The sequence below is a fragment of the Crocodylus porosus genome, unplaced genomic scaffold, assembly GCF_001723895.1.
Source record: "Crocodylus porosus isolate Cpor-Errol unplaced genomic scaffold, CroPor_comp1, whole genome shotgun sequence".
NCBI classification, from domain to species: Eukaryota; Metazoa; Chordata; order Crocodylia; family Crocodylidae; genus Crocodylus; species Crocodylus porosus.
This window is the reverse complement of record NW_017728907.1, coordinates 11,532,627-11,555,070: the sequence shown is the minus strand read 5'-3', so window position 1 is coordinate 11,555,070 and position 22,444 is coordinate 11,532,627. Positions and strand designations below refer to the sequence as shown.

The 22,444-nt window shown below is 41.4% G+C and overlaps 1 protein-coding gene across 4 annotated transcripts in view; it reads left to right on the top strand.

Annotated features, from left to right (window-relative positions):
• MTA1 (metastasis associated 1) overlaps nt 1-22,444 on the top strand; it is a 122,720-nt gene that overhangs the window by 76,697 nt on the left and 23,579 nt on the right. For all 4 annotated transcript variants that reach the window (XM_019530736.1, XM_019530734.1, XM_019530737.1 and 1 more), the window contains exons 12-17: nt 7,494-7,609; nt 8,593-8,744; nt 10,239-10,428; nt 10,838-10,927; nt 15,387-15,539; nt 16,807-16,842. In XM_019530736.1, the coding sequence (XP_019386281.1) occupies nt 7,494-7,609; nt 8,593-8,744; nt 10,239-10,428; nt 10,838-10,927; nt 15,387-15,539; nt 16,807-16,842 (737 nt within the window). The remainder of the gene's footprint in view (nt 1-7,493; nt 7,610-8,592; nt 8,745-10,238; nt 10,429-10,837; nt 10,928-15,386; nt 15,540-16,806; nt 16,843-22,444) is intronic.

Sequence of the window (22,444 nt, the reverse complement as noted above, 5' to 3'; positions counted from 1 at the left end):
TTGAGCTCATCAGGTGCCTGAACTCATTAGCCAGTAAAAACTTGGAGAGACGTTTCACCCATACCTTGTGCCTATTTATCCAAAATCTTAAGTTCAATGGAATTGCTTTCATAATTGTTTGGAAAATTGACAAACAATGGAAGAAGAACCCAATTTGTAAAGTGGATGCTGTCTGATGGTAAATCTACTGATTTGACGTGAGCCTGTCACATTAGAGTATGACCTAAAATTGCATGCAAAGAAGTGATTATATCAGAAATAATAAGTTGTTATACCAGCAATACTTTTTCCTTGTCTTTTTTAAAAAAACTAACACGTAAAGGTATATTTTTGTATTTTAGCCAGTCCACTTTTGAAAAGTATGATCTTAAAATAAATAGTGTGTACTCTTAATGTCTTTCATTTGAGAATCTCAAAGCATTTTCACAGATACAAGACACAATGTCTTGCAAGACACTTGTGAAGCAGGAGAGTATTCTTTTTTGCTGAAGAGGAGAATGAAGGCATAATCTAAAAAACTGGGTTGTGGTCATAAACAAGGGAGCCTATTGCATGGTTTGAAATAAAACCTTTATTGACTCATTTAATTTTTTTTAGAGAACTATTTAAAGATCTGGTAGAAACCAGGGAATTTTCCATGCGTAATTATATTCTGTCCCTCTCTTTTGCAGCTGCGCTACTTAGGACACCACTCTTTCTAATATTAGTGAAGAATTTATCTTTTCAATGTCTGAGAAATTTTAGCGCTCATTAGATGTTTTCAAAAGTGGACACAAAGTAGCTTTACTTAGATGCATGTTTTCAAATGCACAAGTCACGGGCTTGACAAAGTTGCACATGAATTAAATTTAGAAGTGCTGCTTTTTATCAAGATATTGCTCCAAATTCTTTATTCCTCTTGGTGGGACCAGAGCATGTGCTGGAGGTACCTGGGTGACTGCAGCCATTTTTTTTTCTGTAATCAGTAAAATGTATTTGGTATCCAGAAAAGAGAAACAAGACACCAGTTCCTGCTTCCATTTTAATTTTGTATTATGAACTAAGTGTAATAGGATACACCAGTGGCTATAATAGGTTGGGGAAATTTTAGCTACTTCATTTTATATTTGAACAATAGGAATGCCAGGTAATGCATTGGCAGAAGTATTTTTTAGTTCATTTTTATTATGATGTCTTTGGGAAGAAATTACTGACCTTACCAAAATGTTTTATACTTGTAAAGAGGTTTAGTTCCTCTGTATAAGCAAGTGTCTTGGAACGGTCCACACGAAGGTTTTGTTTACAACCTGTTTCTAGGCCTTTGGACTGTCAAGTACAGCAGTCCTTAAAAGCTCACTTGATTTAATCCTCATGTATTGACATTTGAGGTAGATCCTCAACTTCTCTGTTTTTAAGTGCATCCACTGGTACTGATTCACCTCTGGGGAAAAATAGTTGACTAATATTTCAGGATGTCTCTGTCTACATGAGGCAATTTGAAGGCACCTTGTTACAAAGTTTATGCCTTTAGGCAAATACAGCCTGGGGACACTGTCTTTTGTGTCAACCTTCTGAGACTTCAGAGGACACAGATTTGTTTTTGTTTCTTGTACAATTGTTTCAAGTGAGAGTAACTGGGTAGGAGGAACTTTCTGACTTTGTAATGGTGGTCAAGCACTAGAACAGGCTACCTAGAGAAATTGTGGAATAGACAGACACTTGGCTGTCTTCGTTTAGTCGGGGATGATCCTGCCTTAAGCAGGGGACTGGACTAGATGACCCCTCTAGGTGATGTATTCTTAAAGCTGGCGCCAAGCTTTTTTAAGGATCCTTTTTTCTAGCTTGATCACTTTTAAAGGTAGAGGGAGAAGAGGCCCTCTATATTTTTGGGTTCAGAAACAATAGAAATATGGCTATCTATCCTGTTTGATCATAGCATCTATTCCTAGTATCCTAAGGAAAAATTTGTGCTTCTGTTTTTATAAAGGGAATATTCATTGGGGCTCTGTTTTTTTTGTCTCAAATTACCAGTTTTTGAATAAGACCAGCATTTGTAATGGAAAACCTGCAAATGCAGCAATGTTCTGAGTGTCTCAGTGAAATGGCTCTTCTTGCATTCTCACCTATAATGAAAGTTTTACTGATCAAATTAGGTCTTCACACTTCTATAATACCTTGCTGCATCACTGTATGAGGAGAAATTCCTACATCTTGAACAAATAATGTAGACATTGCTTATAAGGAAGGGAACTGTATTCTTGACAGCGATTCCTCTGAAATAGATTTGGGTAAAGGTCATGATGGTGATAATGAACTCCCAGTGTGGTGCAGTGGCTAGAAGGTTAATACAGTTCAGATGTATAAATCCGGGGGACTATCAAGTAGCAGTTGGGAGGTGGTAGGACCTGTGTAAATCATTAGTGAGACCACTATAAAAAAGATGTTGACAGATTTCAAAGTTTTCAGAGAAAAGATGCAAGAATGGTTTTTGTCTGGAAAATCTGCATTACAGTGATATTAAAGAATGATCTATTTAGCTTTTCCAAGAAATGTTTGAAGTGACTAGGTTTATAGCCTGGAAATACTACATGAAGAGGGAAACAGAGAGCTCTTTGATCTAGCCAACCACAGTGGAATAGGACCCAGTGGTTGGAAGTGCAAACTAAATAAATCCAGGCTAGAAATAAAGTGCAGCTTTCTTTTTCTCCAAGCAGTTAGGGTAAATAACCATTGAACATCTTATTTGTGGATGAGATGAATTCTGTACCATTTGAAACATTTAAATCCAACATTGTCCTTTCTAAAGATGATACAACTCAAGCAAGAATTCTGGACTTATGCAAGAAATTCTGTGGATTGCATTTATTAAGTGGGGTTTGGGTCATCGTTCCAGCTGGGGTTCGTTTGTTTCTAGAGCTAACAAGAACATAGTGGAGTGATTATAGCACCTGCCATGTCCAGTTGCCTTGGACTCCCCAGCCTGAATAAGCAGCTGGGTTCACTGAGGACAGCCCTTGGCATTAGTCCAGAGTGGGGCTTTAACATGTATCTCTGGAACTGCAGCAAGATGCTTTTAACCAATCTGTCACCCCAGCCCACTGAAACAGACTAGGTCATTGTTTATAAGGCCAGAAGTGACTATTTACAAGTGATAGAATGCAGATCACTTTCTTTTGGCTGTCTTCGCAGAGGGAAGTTCGAAAAGGTATTTACGTATAAATCTCTTTGAAGTGAGGTGATTTGATTCTGTATATTAAAATGACACTTTAAGGAAATGAAGTGCTGCTAGGTCTTTGCTTCCCCACAATTGTGTGTCCTTCAAATAGGATGGCAGCCTTTTACATTTGAGGAAATGACTCCCATTCTTTTACAGGATTCCTCTTGGAATATCTGTCTTACTATAGAAATAAAACTAGAAAGTCAAATTATATGCAGTAATAGTGTGTTTGAGCAGACACTGCTTTTCTGTCCCCAATGCTGCCTCTCATCAGCCAAGGTGATGGGGAGCTGTAAAAACCATGCTATCATCAGGTTGTGCTTTCCATGATGACTGTCTCTCCATCTTTCTGACATGGGATGAAATTACAACGTACTGATGTGTTCTCAGAACTCCTAGATCTGTAGTATTCACAGCTTCCTTCTCTATCCATCTTTTGAAGAGGTCTCCCATGTAAAGTCATTGTGGGAAGAAAGTTTCCGTCTTTCTAGAATTGAAGGCAATAAAGAGAGAACTTTTTTTTCTAGCTGATTATTTTTATGTACAAAAAATGCATTAAGTTTGCAAGGTGAAATACTCAAAAGTCTGAAAGTACTGAAACGTGCCAGGTTGTAATGCTTAAGGCACTTTAACCATGCCTATTACAGCCTTCTCTTAATATGGATATTTTGAATGGAATTCCATGCCATTTTAAAAGAAAAATAATGCAGCAAAAACTTCTTAATGTGGAACAGCTTGAATTTGCTAGAGATCATTAGAAGACACACAGACCAATGTTTTTAAAGGACCTAGAATTGTGCTTGGCTGTTTTGTACACTGGAGAAACATGCACAGAGATGAATAAAATATTCACCTGCTGTGGTGTTGCAAGTCAGGGTTACAAACTGGCAAGTAAAGGAAGGGAATGAAAGAAAAATCATGTAGTTCCTCATAAGACATAAATGCATTTATATTTTGATTCTGTGAATTTTAAATTGCCTGGTTACATTTTCTCACTTTGGCTTCTTTCTGGGCAGGACTCAAATGTGGTGATTACAGGTAAATTGGTAGACTAGTTTGGGAGGACATAGTGAGGATAAGGGATTGCATGCATGAAAGTTGAGTGATGCCTGAGGAGTGAGGAGATGGAAATATGGTCAAGGTCACATTTGTTGGAAGAACAGATAAGGCAAGAATCGGCTAAGGAGAGCCTGGCCAGAGATATAGGTGAAGCAGAACAAAATAGGACCTTAACATGAAAAACAAGAAGTTTTAATTTGATTTCTAGATGTGAAGAACAACAGGTGGACATAAGAAATGTCCTTTAAGAACCTGAGCAACTGGGAAGAGCATTATGATTTCTCAGAAGCATAGAAATTGCCACATAGTGTCTAATCCAGAGTCTGTTTAGTTCAGCAAGTCATAGTTTCTAGGGTCAGAAGGGTCTTGAACAGATCATCAAGCCCGACCCCCTGCCCTGGGCAGGAACGAGTGCTGGGATCGTAATACCCCAGCAAGATATCTATCTGATCACCTCTTGAAGACTCCTAAGGTAGGGGAGAGCACCACCTCCCTTAGGAGCCCATTCCAGATCCTGGAAGCCCTACCTGTTAAAGTAATGCCTCCTGATATCAAGCCTGAACCTGCTCTCAGTCAATTTGTGGCTGTTATTCCTTGTTATCCCAGGTGGTGCCCAGGGGAACAGATCCTCACCTATTTTCCGCTGGTCCCCCCGGTGAGTTTATAGACAGCCACCAGATCCCCGCTCAGCCTTCTCTTGTGGAGGCTGAATAGATTCAGGCCCTTTAGTCCATCTTCGTAGGGCCTGGCCTGCTGCCCCCTGACCATGTGAGTGGCCCTCCTCTGGACCCTCTCAAGGTTAGCCACATCCCTCTTGAAGTGCGGCACCTGGTACTCCAACTACAGCCTGACCAGCACTGCATAGAGTGGAAGGATCACTTCCCTGGACCTGCTTGTGATGCATCTGTATATGTACAACAAGGTACGGTTAGCCTTGCTGACCACTTCCTTGCACTGGTGGCTCATGTCCATCCTGTGTTGTTGAGAAGGGAGTTCCCCAGCCTATAGGTGTGTTCCTGGTTTCTTTTCCCTCGATGCAGCACCTTGCACTTGCCTGCGTTGAATTCCATCCTATTCTCATCTGCCCACCTCTGTAACCTGTCTAGATCTAGTTGGATTCTGTCCCTCCCCTCCAACGTGCCCACTTCTCCCACATCTTTGTGTCATCAGTGACTTTGGACAGCATGCTTTCCACACCTGCCTCCAAGTCGCTGATAAAGATATGGAATAGCACAGGCCCAAAGACTGAGCCCTGGGGAACTCTACTGCCCACATCCCTCCAGCCTGAAAATGACCCATCCACCGCCATTCTCAGGGTGTGACCATTGAGGCAGTTTGCCGCCCATCTGACTGTGGGCATCAGTGCTGCAGTTGCCTCTGTTTCTCACCCCATTCTCATAAAAAAAAAAAAAAGTGTCAAAGGCCTTCTTGGACTCCAGGTAGATGACATCTACCTCATCGCCTGCATCCAAGGACTTTGTGACCTGGTCATAATAGGACACAAAGTTAGTTGGACAAGGATCTGCCCTCAATGAACCTGTGTTGGTTGGCCCTGAGCATTACCTCCCATGCTGGGCTCCCGCAGATGTGTTTCTTGATCATTTTCTCAAAGATCTTTCCAAGGACCAAGGTGAGACTAACTGGCCTATAGTTACCTGGGTCCTCCTTTCTCCCCTTCTTGTAAATGGGGACCACATTGCCCTTTTCCAGTCCTCTGGGACCTGGCCAGAGCACCACGAGCTCTCATAGAGCCTTGCCAGGGGCCCTGCTATGATCCCTCCCAGTTCCCTTAGTACCTTTGGATGAAGAGCATCCAGACCTGTTTAATTTATACACATCCTGCCCCTCCAAGAGTTTCTTAAGTAGATTGTCCCTGACTCTAGACAATTCCAGGTTCTTCAAAGGAGCAAAATGTACAACAGTAGAAAGTTAGAGGACAGTCTACTCCCAAGGACATCTTTTGTTCCTCTTAAGTAGATATTGGTTTAAGAAGTGAGGGTATCCCTTCCTGGAGTCTTGTTATCTATTATAACTGGAGTGAATTTTCAGGTTTTCTTTAGAAATGCCCAAATCAGTTTTGCTAAGCTTTTGCCTTTTGCAGAATCCTATGGTTGTGAATTTCACAGTTATGTATTGCATGGTAGTGTGTTTTTTCATTAGTCTTGGATTTGCCACCTTTCAGTTCCCTTGAATGTCTCCCAGTCCTTTGCTGTCTATCAGCCTCCCTTGTTCCGTACTGAACTTCACATCCAGTGGAATGAGGTCAGGATTCTTCTGTTGTATGTACCAAGTTTTATTTAACTTTCTTTTTGTATGCAGGTTTTTGAATGAAAGGAAAATTGATGTTAAATGCTTTGAAAAAATCGGGTGGCAGTCTTCTACCTTCCTTGTAAACTATATTTATTAAGATCTGCAAAATAAATCTGATTTTCTATTTGGACCTGTAGTGCTTTAAAATGCATGCTTAAATCCCTGTTGATTGCATGACTTAATGTTTCCCTTCACATCTTGCATAGGAAATTGCACAGCAAATGCATTGAAATCAGATGGTTGTTGGCACAAGTCCATTTGGGTTATCTAAGAGTTCAGTCTTCAACTTTCACTTGGCACAGTTCTTTAGTATTGGAGCTACAGTAGGTGCTTGTTCCAGGGAGGGCAGACCTTAGGTCTTTGCTGAATGTTGTGGTTCTCAGGAGTATCCAGAGGGTGCCAGAGATAGAGGCTGTGTCCTGCAGAGGGGAGTTGTAAGAGAAATGTTTTGTTTTACTTTGGTTTTGTTTTTTTAAGGAAGGAAGAAAGGAATTTCCTTTATAATTCTATGAATTATGTTATCCTGTGGGTTTGACCTCTCTCCCTGTTCCATCTCTCCTTTGGCAGCTTAAGTAGCGTTTTGCTTAAGCTGAGAGGCACTGAGGGATAGCTGTAGCCCTGGGCCTTTTGTCACCTAGGTTAGAATGTTTGGATCAGATTTTGAAGTGTACATGTGTTCTCGGTGATTAACTGCTTTTAAATGGGTCTGGGAAATGATGTGCAACTAATACATAATCTGCAGAGAAAGTGTATTTGGGCAACTTGGCTTTACTGGTAAGTAACTTTTTGGAGGGGGGAAGGGAGGAGGGATAATAAAATTATAAATTATCTAGGTCTTCAGGGTCACGCTTTTTTTAGACTGTGCAAGACAATAGTATGTAACAATCAATTAACTTCTTTTTACCTGTATTTGCTTTGTGTATTTAAGTAACAAGCCAAACCCCAACCAGATCAATGTAAATAATGTCAAGCCAGGAGTGGTAAATGGTACGGGAGTGCAGGCACAGAACACGGGAGCAGGACGAGCCTGTGAAAGCTGCTATAGTAAGTGATTTGAAAATGTAGTTGCTGTCCAAGAACAGTATAAGTATTGTAGCATTAAGAGTAAAGTTAAGCTTTAGTATGTTTAGCGTGGAACTGGGTAGCATTTTACTTTACATAAATTCTTCTAAATTTTAAAGATGTTGTCTTAGAGCTGGTGTTTCCTATGGAATAAGACATGAGCTCTGGGTGAAGACAAGTGATAAATTCAGTGGAGAGGTCTGGATGATTTCCCCTTTCCTCTTTCCCCCCACGCCCCTGTCTTGAAGAGTCTACCTCAGGGGCAGGCAGTTATTTCAGGTGGCCGCTCATGAGTTTTGGAAAGCCATCGAGGGCTGCATGACAGGCAGCCAGGGACAAATGAATATTAATTTTCCAAATTTTTCTAGGCGTCCTGCAAGCCAAATAGAATGGCCTGGCGGGCCACATCCGGCCTGCAGGCTGCATTTTGCCCACCCCTGGTCTACCTCCATACATTTGCTTTGGTGTTATCTGTTAGTATGTTTGGGCCTAATGACTTTCTTTTCTTTATGGAGAACCAGAATGTGTCAGAATACAGGAATGTATGAGGGGTCAAAATGATGGATACCTTTTCTATTTCTTGGTAATAAATTTGCCATATTGAGGAAGCTGGGGAGGGGGCTCATAGGGCAGAGAATAAATATTTTACAGTCCCCTTAATATGCATGGAGATTATTGCGTTTCTGTGTTTCATTGTCAAGAAGTCTCCCTGTCCCTTATTCACATTATTTTTTAAGTGATATAATAAAAGATAACAGCTAGTGTTGAAATCATTATAATTCAATGAAGATTAAACTTTTAATTAACCTGGAGTTTTTGAATGCTATCTAGTTTTATTTATAGTATGAAGCCAAGTGGTCTTTTTCTTTTTCTCCTTTGAAATGGTGAAGATGGTTATAAAGAGAATAAACTTTGAAGTGTTTCTGTTTAAGAATATATATAATTTCCACCTTTGTTATCCCTAGCCACACAGTCTTACCAGTGGTATTCTTGGGGTCCCCCTAACATGCAGTGTCGCCTCTGTGCATCCTGTTGGACATACTGGAAGAAATACGGTGGCTTGAAAATGCCAACACGATTAGATGGAGAAAGACCAGGACCAAATCGCAATAATATGGTAGGTAATCTCCAGTATAGATTGCTTAATGCATGTTGTGCTGGAACATTAACACTCAGTTCCCATTAACAGTAATAGGAAAAGCATTCTTTTACTACTACTTACACCACGTAAAAATGCACTTAACTGTTTAAAACCTTAATGCAATGGAATGTTCATTATTGTCTGAAAATCAGGCCCCCTGCGGATGTGTTAAATTGAAGGCCCAGAAATCGCTAGCTGTCTTTGAAAAATGTGGTTTGTTCCACAAAATATTTGAATCGAATATCAGTGCTGGGTGTGACACTTCTGCTACAGTGAAGTCCTGATTATGCTTTTTATCTTGGTAGTATATTTCAGTTTGATTTTTTTGTTAATCGTTTTACATGCTTCAAACTGACGTTGGTTCTATTTTTTCCCTTTTTCTTGATTTGTCATTTATGATAAAGCCTTTCTGTAATCAGAGAAACTCAGACTTAAGTGCACTTTTGTAGAAAGAGAAGCAACATTTTAGATGGGGGGTGGGGGAGAATGCTTTATTAAGTTCTTAAATTGTTTAGCATCATCCCTACCAGTTTCTTGCTTCACACTGTTCCCTTTGCTTCAATCTCTGAACCCTTCTGTCAGTCTGTGCCATCTCCAAGCTCCTCGTTGTCCCAAGTTTCACTTTTTCTTGCCTTTGGTTTCTGAAAATTAGCCAGCTTCCCTTGCCCTATATTCTTTATGTTCTCCTAACTGAAAAATGTCTGTGGAGTGATATGTGGAGACCAGCTTCTTGAACAAAAATTGGAGGGCAAGAATGGCATTTCCTACTTCTTCTGATAATGGGGCTGCCTGTGCTTTCTGGCCAATAAGAAAACACCTTCTTGTTCATTTTGCAAGTGCATAAATCATGACAATGAATGCTTACTGGAATGAAGTGTAGTGCTGATATAAGCCATGAATAGTTGTTAGTTGTAAAAATGCTTTAAGTGAGGGTAGACTTGTTGAGATCTGGTTTGTTTGTTTTTTTTTTTTTATTTGAAAGATCTGAGTTGAGTGTTTCTTTGCAAATTGCAAAGCCTGCTGTGACAGATTCATATTTTCCCTGTCTGATTTTACTGTGTAGTTTGTTGTAATCTAAATTCTGGCACACATTTTTAGATCAGTTTTTCACTGACTTCAGTGGGAGCTATGTTAGATCTTTTGTACAGAGTTAACTAACATACATAGGTCTTGATTCTTTGACTGTTGTCACAAGACTGCAACTGCACAGAAGCAAATAGTTTACTTTATGACTGGCCAGACTTTTGTTCCCTTCCCCTTTAAAAATATTTGGAAGATGGGGTCTTATAGGAAGATGTAGATGAGAATGAGTTGGAATAAGCTACGTGTCAGAAGTACTCATGTCTTCTGTTTGGGAATTAATATTTTAGAATGAATTTTTACGTGGAGTTTAATTCCTGACTTTCTAATTAAGATCAGTTATCAGAATAAGGAGATGCTCAGACTTTTTCCATTTTTCTTCTTCTTAAGAGTCCTCATGGTGTGCCAGTGCGAAACAGTGGGAGCCCAAAGTTTGCCATGAAGACACGACAAGCATTTTATCTACATACAACAAAACTGACAAGGATTGCCAGACGCTTATGTCGAGATATTCTGCGCCCTTGGCATGCAGCAAGACATCCCTATCTGCCTATCAACAGTGCAGCAATCAAAGCAGAGTGTGAGTATTTGCCTAACCTGACATCTGCTTGCTCAAGAACGGGAGAAACCAGTACTTGAAATTATGTCCATATGAGAAAAAATGGAATTGTCTCATCGATTCATAGATGTTAGGATCGGAAGGGACCTCAGTAGGTCATCGAAGATGAAAAGATACTACAGCGAAACACAGATGAACCCACTAAGGCTTATTTTTTTTTCCAGAACTATCCTAATTGATTACAGTATTTTCCAAATAGCTTTTAAAAATGATAGATTACACTTTGTTTCCTTGCCTAAATGTGTACCTACTCCATAAACATTATTCTGTTTGAGAGAGCTCTCCAGCAGAGTTGATGTGTACTTAGCTGGGAATTGCATTGATGTTGTAATATGAATGCTTTCCTCTTACCCTGATGTATTCTTTGCAGGTACAGCACGCTTACCAGAAGCATCAGAAAATCCATTGTTGTTAAAGCAAGTTGTTCGAAAGCCTTTAGAAGCAGTACTGCGTTATTTAGGTAAAAATATTATTGGCAAATTTGTCTCGCTATTTGCCTATATTCATCGTGCTTGGGCTGGAAAAATAAGATTCCTCTGAAAAAGCTGTATCATTCTGGAGAATAGTGTCAATGTTCTGAAATAATTCAGTTAATAGGCAACTGTTGTCTTCTGAAATGGGAAGATTCAAATGGTACCTGCACCCTCATTTTCTTTCTGTTCTCCCTGCTTCACACACATGTGGTAGCTCAACAATTTACTGCTATATGTCTACTGCCTCATCGGAAATTTCTGTTTTTGGGGGGTTGTGATATAGCAGGGGTGGGCAAAATATGGCCTGCGGGCTGGATCCGGCCCACGAGGCCATTCTTTCCCGTCTGCGGGGCCCCTTATAAATGTGGAAGATTAATATTTCTCTGCCCTTGGCTCCTGTCAAAAATGAAAGGACCCAGGGGAAGCCCAGCAGACTCCAGCAATAGTGGGGCCTGCCTGGCCCCACCCCCTAGCCGGAAGCCCCTACCGGGGCTTCTGGTCTGGGAGCACATGGCTGCCCCATACCTGAACCGCAAGTAAGGAGTGGGGAAGGGTGGCACCCCAGGCAGGGAAGCAGCTGGGGGGTGGGGAAGGGCCCCTTCCCCACCCCGTGGCTGGTGCCTCATGCTGCAGCTCTTTGCAGCCAACATGGGGCTGCCTGTGCCTGCTCTGGACAACCCTGTGTGGGCTGCGAGCGGCTGCAGCAGGGACCACCGGCCATGAGGCCAGGGAAGGGGCCGCTTTTCCCCCCGACACTCAGCTTTTCCCTGGGCTCCTTCCCTGTGCGAAGAAAAGCGGCCCCTCGCCCACTCCATGTCCGGCACTCCCTGCTGCAGCCACTCGCAGCCCACACGGGGATGTCTGGAGCAGGCACAGGTAGCCCCAAGCCAGCTGTGAGCAGCTGCAGTGTGGGGCACTGGGATTGGAACAGGTCAGGGGCTGCTTCCCACCCTCCCCCCTCACGCTCAGCACCACCTTGTAACCTAGCCCCACTGCCAAGCTGGCAGTGGGGCCGGGTTACAAGCTGGTGCTGAGCACAGGGAAGAGCAGCCCCTCACTCAATGTAGCCGGTGCCCGGCGCTGCAGCAGCTTGCAGCCCAAGTGGAGCTGCCTGTGCCTGCTCCAGACATCCCCGCGTGGGCTGCGAGCAGCTGCAGCAAGGAAGCACTGGCCATGGGGTAGGCGAGGGGCTGCTTTTCCCCCCTGGCAAGCAGGGGGTTGGGGCTGGTTGGGGCTGTGGGCTGCCCCCATCCTGTACCACGGGGCTGGGGGGCACTGAGTGTGAGTGGGCGGGGACCCAGTGGGAGCACGGGGCCTGCACTGGTGCCCCAGGGCCAGCACCAGTGGGGCCCAGAGCAGTGCGGCAGGGGTATAGGGTCCCAGCTGGCCAGGGCTCTATGGAGCCGAGCCAGCTCCCCCTCTCCCTGCTGGTGCAGCCCAGCCTGGCTCCACAGACCCCTGCCAGCCTGTGCCCTGCTTTGGGCCCCACCAGTGCTATCCCTGGGACATTGGTCCCAAGATGGTGACCAGGGGGTGGGGCACCTATCAAGGGGCGGGGCTACTCATGCGGCCTTCCACAGCCTGCCAAAACTGGGTAAGCAGCCCTCTGCCTGAAATAATTGCCCGCCCCTGTGATATAGTCTCCTTTCTGTTTTGCCTTTGGTGTTTGGATTGGTGATTTGATATGCAAGTGAAATCTTCTGGGAATGACTGGTTTGGTTTACAGTACAGTCCCACCCTAGTTTTAACCAGATGTAATTCCTGTAGAGTGTGTGTGTGATGTCCCCTCCCTAGCCCCATCCTTTCCCCTCCCCACAATGTACCTGTCTTAGTTGTGAATAGCCCCAGTATACAGGGCTTCTTCTGCGACGATAAAGCAGTGCTACTATCACTACCATCCCAAAGCCCTATCTGCAGCTTGCATTCATGGTCTCTATTCATCTTAGTCTTGGCTTTCAGCATCTCTTCTGTCTAAAAGTTGGACCTCCCTTTAGATTTATCCATATCACAGAATCGCTGTATAGTGGGCAAATAACTGATCAATATGTCACCAGGGCTTGCTAGACAATGAACTGGGGCTTGTTTTCTTGAGGACATGAGCCTTTGAGAGTAAACTTTTTGTAGTGGAAAAAAGGTTGAGGCATAGGAATCAAGTGGGAGACTGATTAGTACTTGGGTACAAAAACTTGAGGTAAGATCTAGGCATTGGCAGTCACTCGAGGTGGTTCTCTCCCATCTGGACATAAGTACGCTCCATGTGCAACCATGGAATTAGTCTGTATTAATTCTGCAAGTCATAGCAAATGTGCATCATAAGTTTTATTTAAAGGAGAGAATCCCTTGAGAGGGGTTGTCAGATAACAGTATTGGTACAAGATGTAGTTGGTAGTACACTATTGGCAGTTGAATGTGTTTTGGGAGATGAGTAACTTAACTGGTATGTAGCCTGGCATTAGACTATAACTCTTTAACTGCATATTAATTTAAAAAAATAAAATTTAATGCCTTGTGTCCTTCTACTGTGACATAGCAGGATAAGAGAAATAGCAGAGAAAGCTGCATTAAACTTCTTCACAATTAGCAGGGATCTTTAAGTTGATTTATTTAACCTCCTTTATTTTGTTACCTTTAAAAATAGAAATAAGGGAACCTGAACTCCTCGATTACTCTGCCCTCTGTACAGATGAGCTGTCTTTCAGCAGTAGTTTGTGGCCAGACAACCACTGTCAACTCAATTGCTGCTGAAGCTGAAAGTTAACGCCTCTAATACTTTGATTAAATAGCAAGTGAATTTAAATTGACTAGTGGCAACAAAACTGCTCCTGCAGGACAGCCAAGCACCAAAGAACACTGTTACTTGTCCTCGTCGTCGTCATCATCATCATCTACTTAGCTGACTCTAGCCTGCATCCTGTACACTTGCCAGGTTAGGGTAAATACTGCACTGGGGGCCTTTAACAGCTCCCAGCTTAGCAGTCTTAAAGCTAAAGCAACCTGGCCACTTCTCTAGATTGCTGAGTGTTGTGGGTGTGGGGTTGACAGTTTCCCTACAGGCTTTGGCTTTAGCACCTAGAGCGCTGTTCAGGTTGCTTTTAGATCTTAGAAGGCTGACTTGGGGTCTGCTTAAAGGAACCCAGTTCAGCAGTGAAGTTAATTGCGGTGAGTCTGACAAGAAGAATTGAAATTAGTTTGTTCCTTTGAGCATTTTTTTAATAAGGTACCATAAACTTTAGTTTGTATTGCATATTGCATTTATTGAAACAACTTGCTGCTGCTATATTAGTACTAAGCATTTAATCAAAACCCTCTGTAACAGTGAAGAGATTGAAAAACTTCCTAAGCTCTGTGTATGCAGTACAATCAAATGCAGTCACTAAAAGGATCTATGGAAGCTTATGCCTTTCTGAATCAGTCTTTTTTAAGATGTCACCTTGCTCTGTCTTCTTCCTGACTGAAAGGAGCTGAAGCTTTGCCCTTGGATCCTAGACAAATCCCTACTCCATGTGAAATAAGAAGCATCTCATCTCCAGTGCCCACAGGGAACCTGACCTTTAGTTTTTGCAGGCCTTATCTGAAAATAAAAGCGTCAGTAGTGTAATGAAGAGAGGTTTCCAATTTAGCTATTAGTCTGGAAATTAGCAGTGGGTAGATTAACTGACAAGCTGGGGAAGAGTGTCAGGGCCCAGTAGCTTTTGTAATAAAATCTTCAGAGCTCTCATGGTCCTTTTTGCTATTTCAGTTAGAGCTGTGAGTCCATTGTTAGGGCAGAGAGCAATCCTCACTTTTAACCCCCTGTTTGCAGTTGCCGGCAACTTTCTCAAAAGCTTTTCCTTTGGGCTGCCTCTGATTGCTTTCTCCCTCTGTTAAAAGGTTAGATTTAAATTCTGTGCATGTTCTTTTTAGTTTTATTTTCTGAATCTTCATTGGCTTGGCCAGTTTAGCACTTCTGTTTGTACAGTAGTGATGAAATTGGTAAAGTTGTCACATTCTGGCATCCTGTGGGTATTGCATGGTTGCTCAAAGATCTTATATAGAACAGCACAGAAATTATCCTGGAATACAGAGCTTTAGAAAAACATATATAAGGCTCCTTTCTGCTGACTTTTTTGTTTTAGGACAGCTGTATTAAATGAATATTGTGGCACCAGTTAAACATCCTTAATGGGGCTGAATTACTAAGTATATTTACACTGATTTGTACAGCCAGCAAATCTCTTGGAGTTATGACCAAAATTAGAAGGTGATTTGTATTTGGTCCCTTTACACTGACTGTATATTTCTTTACATATCTGAGTAGGTGTAAATAAATGTAAAGAATTAGTATTTATGAGTTTGCTAGTGGTAAAAAGGGTGCATCATCCACCCTCTCTGAGATTTGCTCTTTGTTTGGATTTATAATTGCCATTTATCTACTAACAAAGATAATACATTACTGTTTTACAACAGAGTCACATCCATGTCCTCCTAAACCAGACCCTGTAAAGAGTTTATCCAGTTCTCTCAACAATCTGACTCCTGCCAAGTTCACGCCCGTCATTAACAATGGATCTCCAACTATCCTGGGGAAAAGAAGCTATGAGCAACACAATGGGATGGATGGTAAATATTTTCTGGTATATGTATATTGTCATCCATGTAGAGGACTTCTTTTATCGTCACACATAGCACTCTTGTTAATCGTCTGTTGTGAGGTTTTACCAGTAACCAGTATCTATCCACATATAATTGAGAGAGGATAGCTTTTTATTTTAAAAAATTAGTGATTTCAAACACAAAGACAGGTTTTCCAGTTTTAGCCTTTCTGTGGAGAGAAAAATTATATATGTATATCTGTATATGTATATAAATATAAACAAACTTGTGTGGAAAAGTGTGCTATCTAGGTAGTACATATGTATAGTTACCTTGCAAATGGAACTCTGACTGCATCTTGAGGTCAGGTTAGCACTGCAAAGATGAAAACAACCCTCTTTTCTTATGATTAAGATAGCAGTTACTACAGGATGTTTCCCAAGCTATGCCTCTCTTATATTTAAAATTTTACTGCCTTTCAACCATAGGAAGCTGTTCAAATTATAGGTAGTTATAAGTGGATCACCTGCGTTTAGCTGAAGTTATCAAGGACTGCTTTGCCAGGGAGTATGGCAGGCCCATAAGTTGTTAGAAGCAGGAGAGCCTTGCCTTGCTCTGTCTTACCCAAAGCCAGACCTCTCCTTTTCCTGTTGTCTCTCCTTTTGAGGGTCTTCTCTTACTGTTGATGCATCCTGTCTCTTCAGCAGCATGGGGAAGGCAGCATATGCTTGCACAGGAGATGAAAGTGGGCCATTCCTGACATAGAGTCCAGAGTGCTGGCCTGACTAGCTAGCTATTAGCTGAAAACAGTGTCCAAGAAAGTGAAGCCAGCTGCTTAGATGAGGATGAGAAGGCATATTCAGATGGCTTTAACAAGAATAAGAAAGCAGAGTATGGCTTGCCTTAGAAAGGTATAGCTGCAAGTTGACTTAACAGTGCCTGGGACAGGGCAGAGATAAAAATGTAATGGCTTCTGATTTTTCCCCAGTAGTGAACAAAACTAGCAGCTATGCTATCTTATCGGGTTTTTTTGCCTATCTGTCCAGTCTCCATAAACTCCCTGTGCTGTATTAAAGCGATTTATCCTTGTATTGCAATATAGCTGAACAGAATCTTTCCCTTCTTTGTATTTTTATTTTTCACTTCAGTTAGTATTTGTATTTTAAGACAAACTACAAATAGCACCTGATATTTTACTGTTTACAGTCTTAATATTGAAGCTTGTAAAAAATACTGTTGTTCAGATTGCTGATGTGGTGTTTTTTCTCTTTTCTGTTCACTTGTGCTCTGTCAGGCAACATGAAGAAGCGACTATTGATGCCTAGCAGGGGTAAGACCTTGAAGCTGCGCTCAGCTTATGCTAGGAGAGTGATTTTAATTTCATCTGTTGGCTTCTTTAGTGTGCTTGTCTGTGCTTTTGGCTACTAATGCTATGTTTGTGTTGGCGTCTAAATGTTTTTGGGGTAAGCCACCTGTACCCGTGGGCTACATTAATTGTTTTCCAGGCTTTTACATGCACAAGACTACTTAGTTGTTCCACCTCATTTATTGCATGGAAATGATAACAGAAGAAAATACTCACTTTCAGTTATTATATCCCAAATCATCATGTTGCATTTCAATATCTTTTACAAAGCTACTAGAAAGTTTTTAAGCAAGTTAAGGGTGGCTTGAATGAGTGTTTTGTTTCACTATTTCATTTTAAGAAATCCTAAACTCTGCATGTTCTAAGCAAACTTTAAATATCAAAAACATACCAAGAAAAGAAGATAGTGTAGCAGTTTATACTACAGGGGTGTAGGTTGTAGCTGTGTTGGTCTAAGGACATAGGCAGATGAGGTTCTTTGAGTTAATCTGATGTCTTTTATTAGACCAACTTAAATAGTTGGAGAACAATTTTTAAGCAAGCTTTCGGGTTCAAAAACCCTTCATCAGGCTAAGGAAGTTTCAGCAGTTGGTGTGTGCTCTTCCTGGATGGAATGAAAAGTAAAGAAGCCAGAGGCTGTGCTGGTATGCATACAAGACAGGTAGTCAGTGAAAATGTAGTTTTGAGGAGTCGATTGGATGAGAGGCAGGCTGGGTGGGGGGTGGGGAGAGAAAAGGGATGAGTAGTGGAGAAGTACCTGGGAAGTCAGCTGTTAGGCAGTTCTGTACTATAATTTTTGGTCACAATTTTTCATAATGCTGGAGATGTTGCTAGCTCAGTTATTTTCAGCCAAGACAAGATCCTTTTAATGGCACAATATTATCGATGTTAGGTGTGCCAAAGCCTACGCATGACTCACAGGATAAACCTGGACATTTCAAATAGGAATCCATAATTTTAAAAACATTTAGACCTATTGTGGTTTTTCTGAGTTCTTTGAAGCTGGGATCCTATGATCCCTGCTGACTTCCTGCCCCTGTGGCAGGGGGCTGGACTGAAATGATATTCTGTGGTCCCTTCCAGCCCTAGTGTCTATGAAATCTATGAAATAGAAAAAATTCTTAATTTTTCCATGGTCAAAAATGAGTTAAAATGAAAGCTTGGATTTTCTAAGAGGTGCCTTAAGTCTAAAAAGGTTGAGAACCACTGTGCTGGCTGATAAACCAGTGCTAGTATTCACTGAGGAAGCAGGCAACTGTAACTTCAATGCCTTGCTTTTAAGTAGCACTTTTTAAAATCCATAGGTTTCAAAGTGCTTTTACAAAGTTAGTAAGCATGATTATCCCCATTTAGAAATGAGAAATTGAACCAAATTGGTGTTAAGTGATTTGCTCAGAACAGGAGCCAGTTACCCTAAGTCCTTACCCAGTGTCCTCTCTGTTATATTATGTCTTGGTAGACAACAAAATATTCTATTGTGCTTGTTCAGAACGTAATTTTTTAAGGATTTTGACTTTGTTAAATAAGGAAAAAATATTCCCACTAAACAAAGGCACTGCTGTTCTAAAGTCTGTCTCTGCCAAGTCTCAAGTTTCAGCCTTCTTTTTTTGCCAAAGGAGTTTTTTTTTTTTCTAAAGAAGTGTGGGAAGATTTTATTTTCTTTACAGTGGGATTTTAAATTTTTTTTTCCAGCTGATAGGAGGGAGACATGATTTTTCTCACACTTTCAAGGCTGGAGGATGTTGGAGAACCTCCTCTCATGAGAACAGCTGTGGAAAACCTCAGTTTTGAATGATTTGGAAAGTCACATATAGTAGATATGACTGGTGTTTGCCATAGTGCATGCAATGAAACAACTGTTGAATTCATCCCAAAGCTTGCATTAATTAAAAGACCAGGTTGGCGGCACAGTAATCAAGTTTTTTGAACAGTAATGTTAACTTACCAATATTGCTCATTCCCTGTATATTAAGGTTGCCTTTAAACACTTGGTTAATAGGTGAAGCTGAACTTAGCATGAGAACAATCGCTCTTACATTCTCTGATTCTTTTATAAATTAATAACCCTACTGTTGCACTACAGGTGTTCTCAGCATCGGTTTTAACATCCCTGTTAAAATGCCGTGTGCCTCCTTTAACCACTGACCCTAGAAATGGGGGTTCCCAAGGCAGTTTCAGCTGCTGAATAGCTCATTGACTTTCTGCAGCTTATAATGATCATAAGGTTGTGGTTATGACTTCCATTTCCTGCATAACAGCTGATCATCAGTGAAGGAATTTCTGGGTCATTCACTTAGCAGGTGAAGAACTTGTGAGGTCTTGACAGGTAATCTGGTTCAAGTGACAGAAATGGAAGGAGGAGGATGATGAGGGCATATGGAGCTGTCTCCATGATTTTATAGTATGATATATGCTAGACCAGTAGAACTTGGAGCAGCCTAAAGGACTGAGATTGGCTAAGATTTCCAAATGCAATTGCTTCTCAACTGGAGTAGTCCAAGAAGGGCAACAGTGGAAAAGGTGGTATGAAAGTGAAAATAGGGTTCACAAAGTCTTGCATCGACAGAAACGCAGTCTTCCCTTGTAAATTAATATACATACAAGGGACCTGTGAGCTATTATTTATCATCTTTTTTAATAGGCCATTTTAGCAGGTTGCCGTTGGTTCAGATTTCTATGTTGGGGGGTCATGGGTCTCTGCTAGAAAGAGGCACAAAAAAATCTATAGTCTTTCGAATAAGTAATTGCAGCACTGCTGCAGGGATAGTATGACTAACATTTTTCTCTTTACAAGTATAAGTTAGTTTTCAAGTTGCGTGTACTATATCTTATATACAACACATACCTTTCCCCACTAAAATTGGGGTGCATGTATTAAGCAGGTAGCTGTTTTCTTTGCTGGAAAAGAAGCACAGTTGCCAGGATGGTTGTTCCTTGCTACTGGCTTAGGCTAATGTGGTAGAGTCCTCTGTTGACCTTTTCACAGCCATAGCTGTTGGCTGAGCACTTGCAGCTTGTGTCTGAAAAGCAAGTGAACTGTTGGATGCATCTTGATGAAGCTTGTGGTGTGGTAGCAATACTTTATATACATAAATTTATTTAGTGACTGCCTAGAATAAAGAAGTAACAGTCTTGCTTATGGCCTTGCAAGGGTCTGGGGCCTAACCTTGTATGACTGTGTTTCTGGAAGTACTGTGTGTGTTCAGGAAGTGTAGAATCCCAAGAGGCAATCTGCAACACCAGGATGTTCCTGTTGCCTTCCCTGCACCGTCTCCTGGGATACCATGCTTCATGGACAGTGTCACACAGTTGGCCATGACTCTGGAAAAAAATTTTTTTCCAATGTTCTGTCGTCCCAAAACAAGGTGTGTGGTGTTTGGTTTTTTTTTTGAGGAGTGGGTCGTATGCGAGAAAATATGGTACTGTTTGTCTGCCCACGGCTATATTTCAGCAAGATATGTTGGCTTTCATTTAATGGCTGTGACAACTGACCCAGTAAGATGATTCCATCTTCTCCTTACTAGCATACTTTCTATTTAGGAGCTATATTGCATTTATGCAATATGCTTGTATCTGCATGTAGACTGAAAACACTGCTCCGGTAGTTTTCTGTTGTGTAATACCTTAAAATGAAGCTGCCCCTCAAACTCCAACTCTGGGACATGTTTCACTACAAGTGCCTTTACTGAGACTCATTGCTAAGAGCACTTTGCTGCTGGACTTCTACCTCCAAGATCATGGGAAATAGTTTCTGAGTTGACTGCTTTAGAGAGTCAGCTAGACAGATGTGCATAAAGCGAGGAGGTATGGTTACAGGCAAGATCTACGCTTAATCTGAGCCTTCAAGAGTTAGTATGAAAGACAGATGCATCTTTGTGTGGAATAAGCTCCATGTCTTTTAATTTTTTTGCCTAAAGCAAGCACCTGTATGACTTGTTTGATGCCCAGAAATGCTCAATGCTTATTTACTTCATTTCAAAATGAGGCAGTTTGGCACCTCTCCAAATAAAGCCACTTATTTGGCATCTCAATATTGAATGAAATAATTTATTTTACATACCAGTGTTAGAAGATTTGACTTCGGGATTTCACCAGCCATTAATAAAGATGGTTGGCATTCAGAAATATGTGGCAAGACCCATCATAAATCATAAGGCAGTGGACTATCTTAAATATCATCTGTTTCTACAGCAGGTAACTTCATGTAGAAATACTGGCATGTTGTCTGCCATTCCTTTTGAAATTACAAACCTTGTGTCCCTCTTTGTTTAAATAAAGTGGTGGTGGTAATTTATATCTTTCTATATTGTGAAAGACATGGGCAAACTGCTACTGTTTTGTAACAAAGTAGCACACTGCAACAAAGTAATTAGAATCTAGCCGTATGTAAAATGGTTTTGTGCCTTCAGGTAAATCTACATTACCTTCAATTTATACTATTCTCTTGGCATGGGGGTAATTTATAACAGTTGATAAATTTTCAAGATCAAAAACCTTTCAATATATTGTTTGGAAGTTGGGAGTTCTATATTCAATTATATGGTAATTAATAGTAAATATATGGTAATTAATGGGAAAATTGTGATTTCTGCATCCACAATTTTTTACTTGTATTTGCATTAAATTGATATTTTTATCCCAGTCCAGAAATCAGAGCGGAGAATTCAACTACGGATAATAAAGGATTAGCGATTCAGCCTTTGGAAGAGTTAATTCAGGAACAGATCCAGTTCATATTCTTTCGAGAAATGCCTTGAGCATTGTCGAGTAAACCAGAATGCTTTGAAATTGTCCTTTTCAGTGTTTTAATCTCCTGGCACTGCCATCATGTCTAATGAACCAAAAAATAGACCAAAACAAAAAAACGCACTTTTCTTTCTCTGCACTAGAGCTGTCTAGTTAGCATCTATCTTGCTTTGATACAGACAGACTTTGTGAATTTTGGAATTTGGGTTGGTTAGCTTACACATCCAAAATTAATTTGCTACACAAATTTTAGTAATGTGTTTAGGGTACTGTATCTAGGGGAGTCCTGAGATTGTTCAAGCAATAGCTCCAATTCCTGCTGCTTTTTGAACACTCCAAGGGAATCTCAGCACTGTTCAAGGGGCAGCAGGAATCCCTTCCTCCAGCCCCCCCACCTCCACCCCTGCCCACTCTGCTGGCTGAGGAGAGGGCAGGCTGTCGATTACTGGGCTCTTGTTGGGCAAGAGGATCCAAGGAGCAGCTCCCTATCGCCCCCTGGCTGAAGAGCTCATCTTTGAGGCAGTTTTGCAGCTCCCCTGCCAGGGGCTGTGAAATATATGTATGCCCACCTTCTTGACATATTTTCCTGTGGTGTATTAACAAGCATATGACTTGTTTTAATAGGTGTGGGATTTGTGTTGTTTCATAGATTTCATAGACATAGGGCTGGAAGGGACCTTGAGAGATCATCGAGTCCAGCCCCCTGCCCAAAGGGCAGGAAGTCAGCTGGGGTCATAGGATCCCAGAAAGATAAGCATCCAATTTACTCTTGAAGGTGTTCAATGTAGGTGCTTGAACCACCTCCGCTGGCAGACTGTTC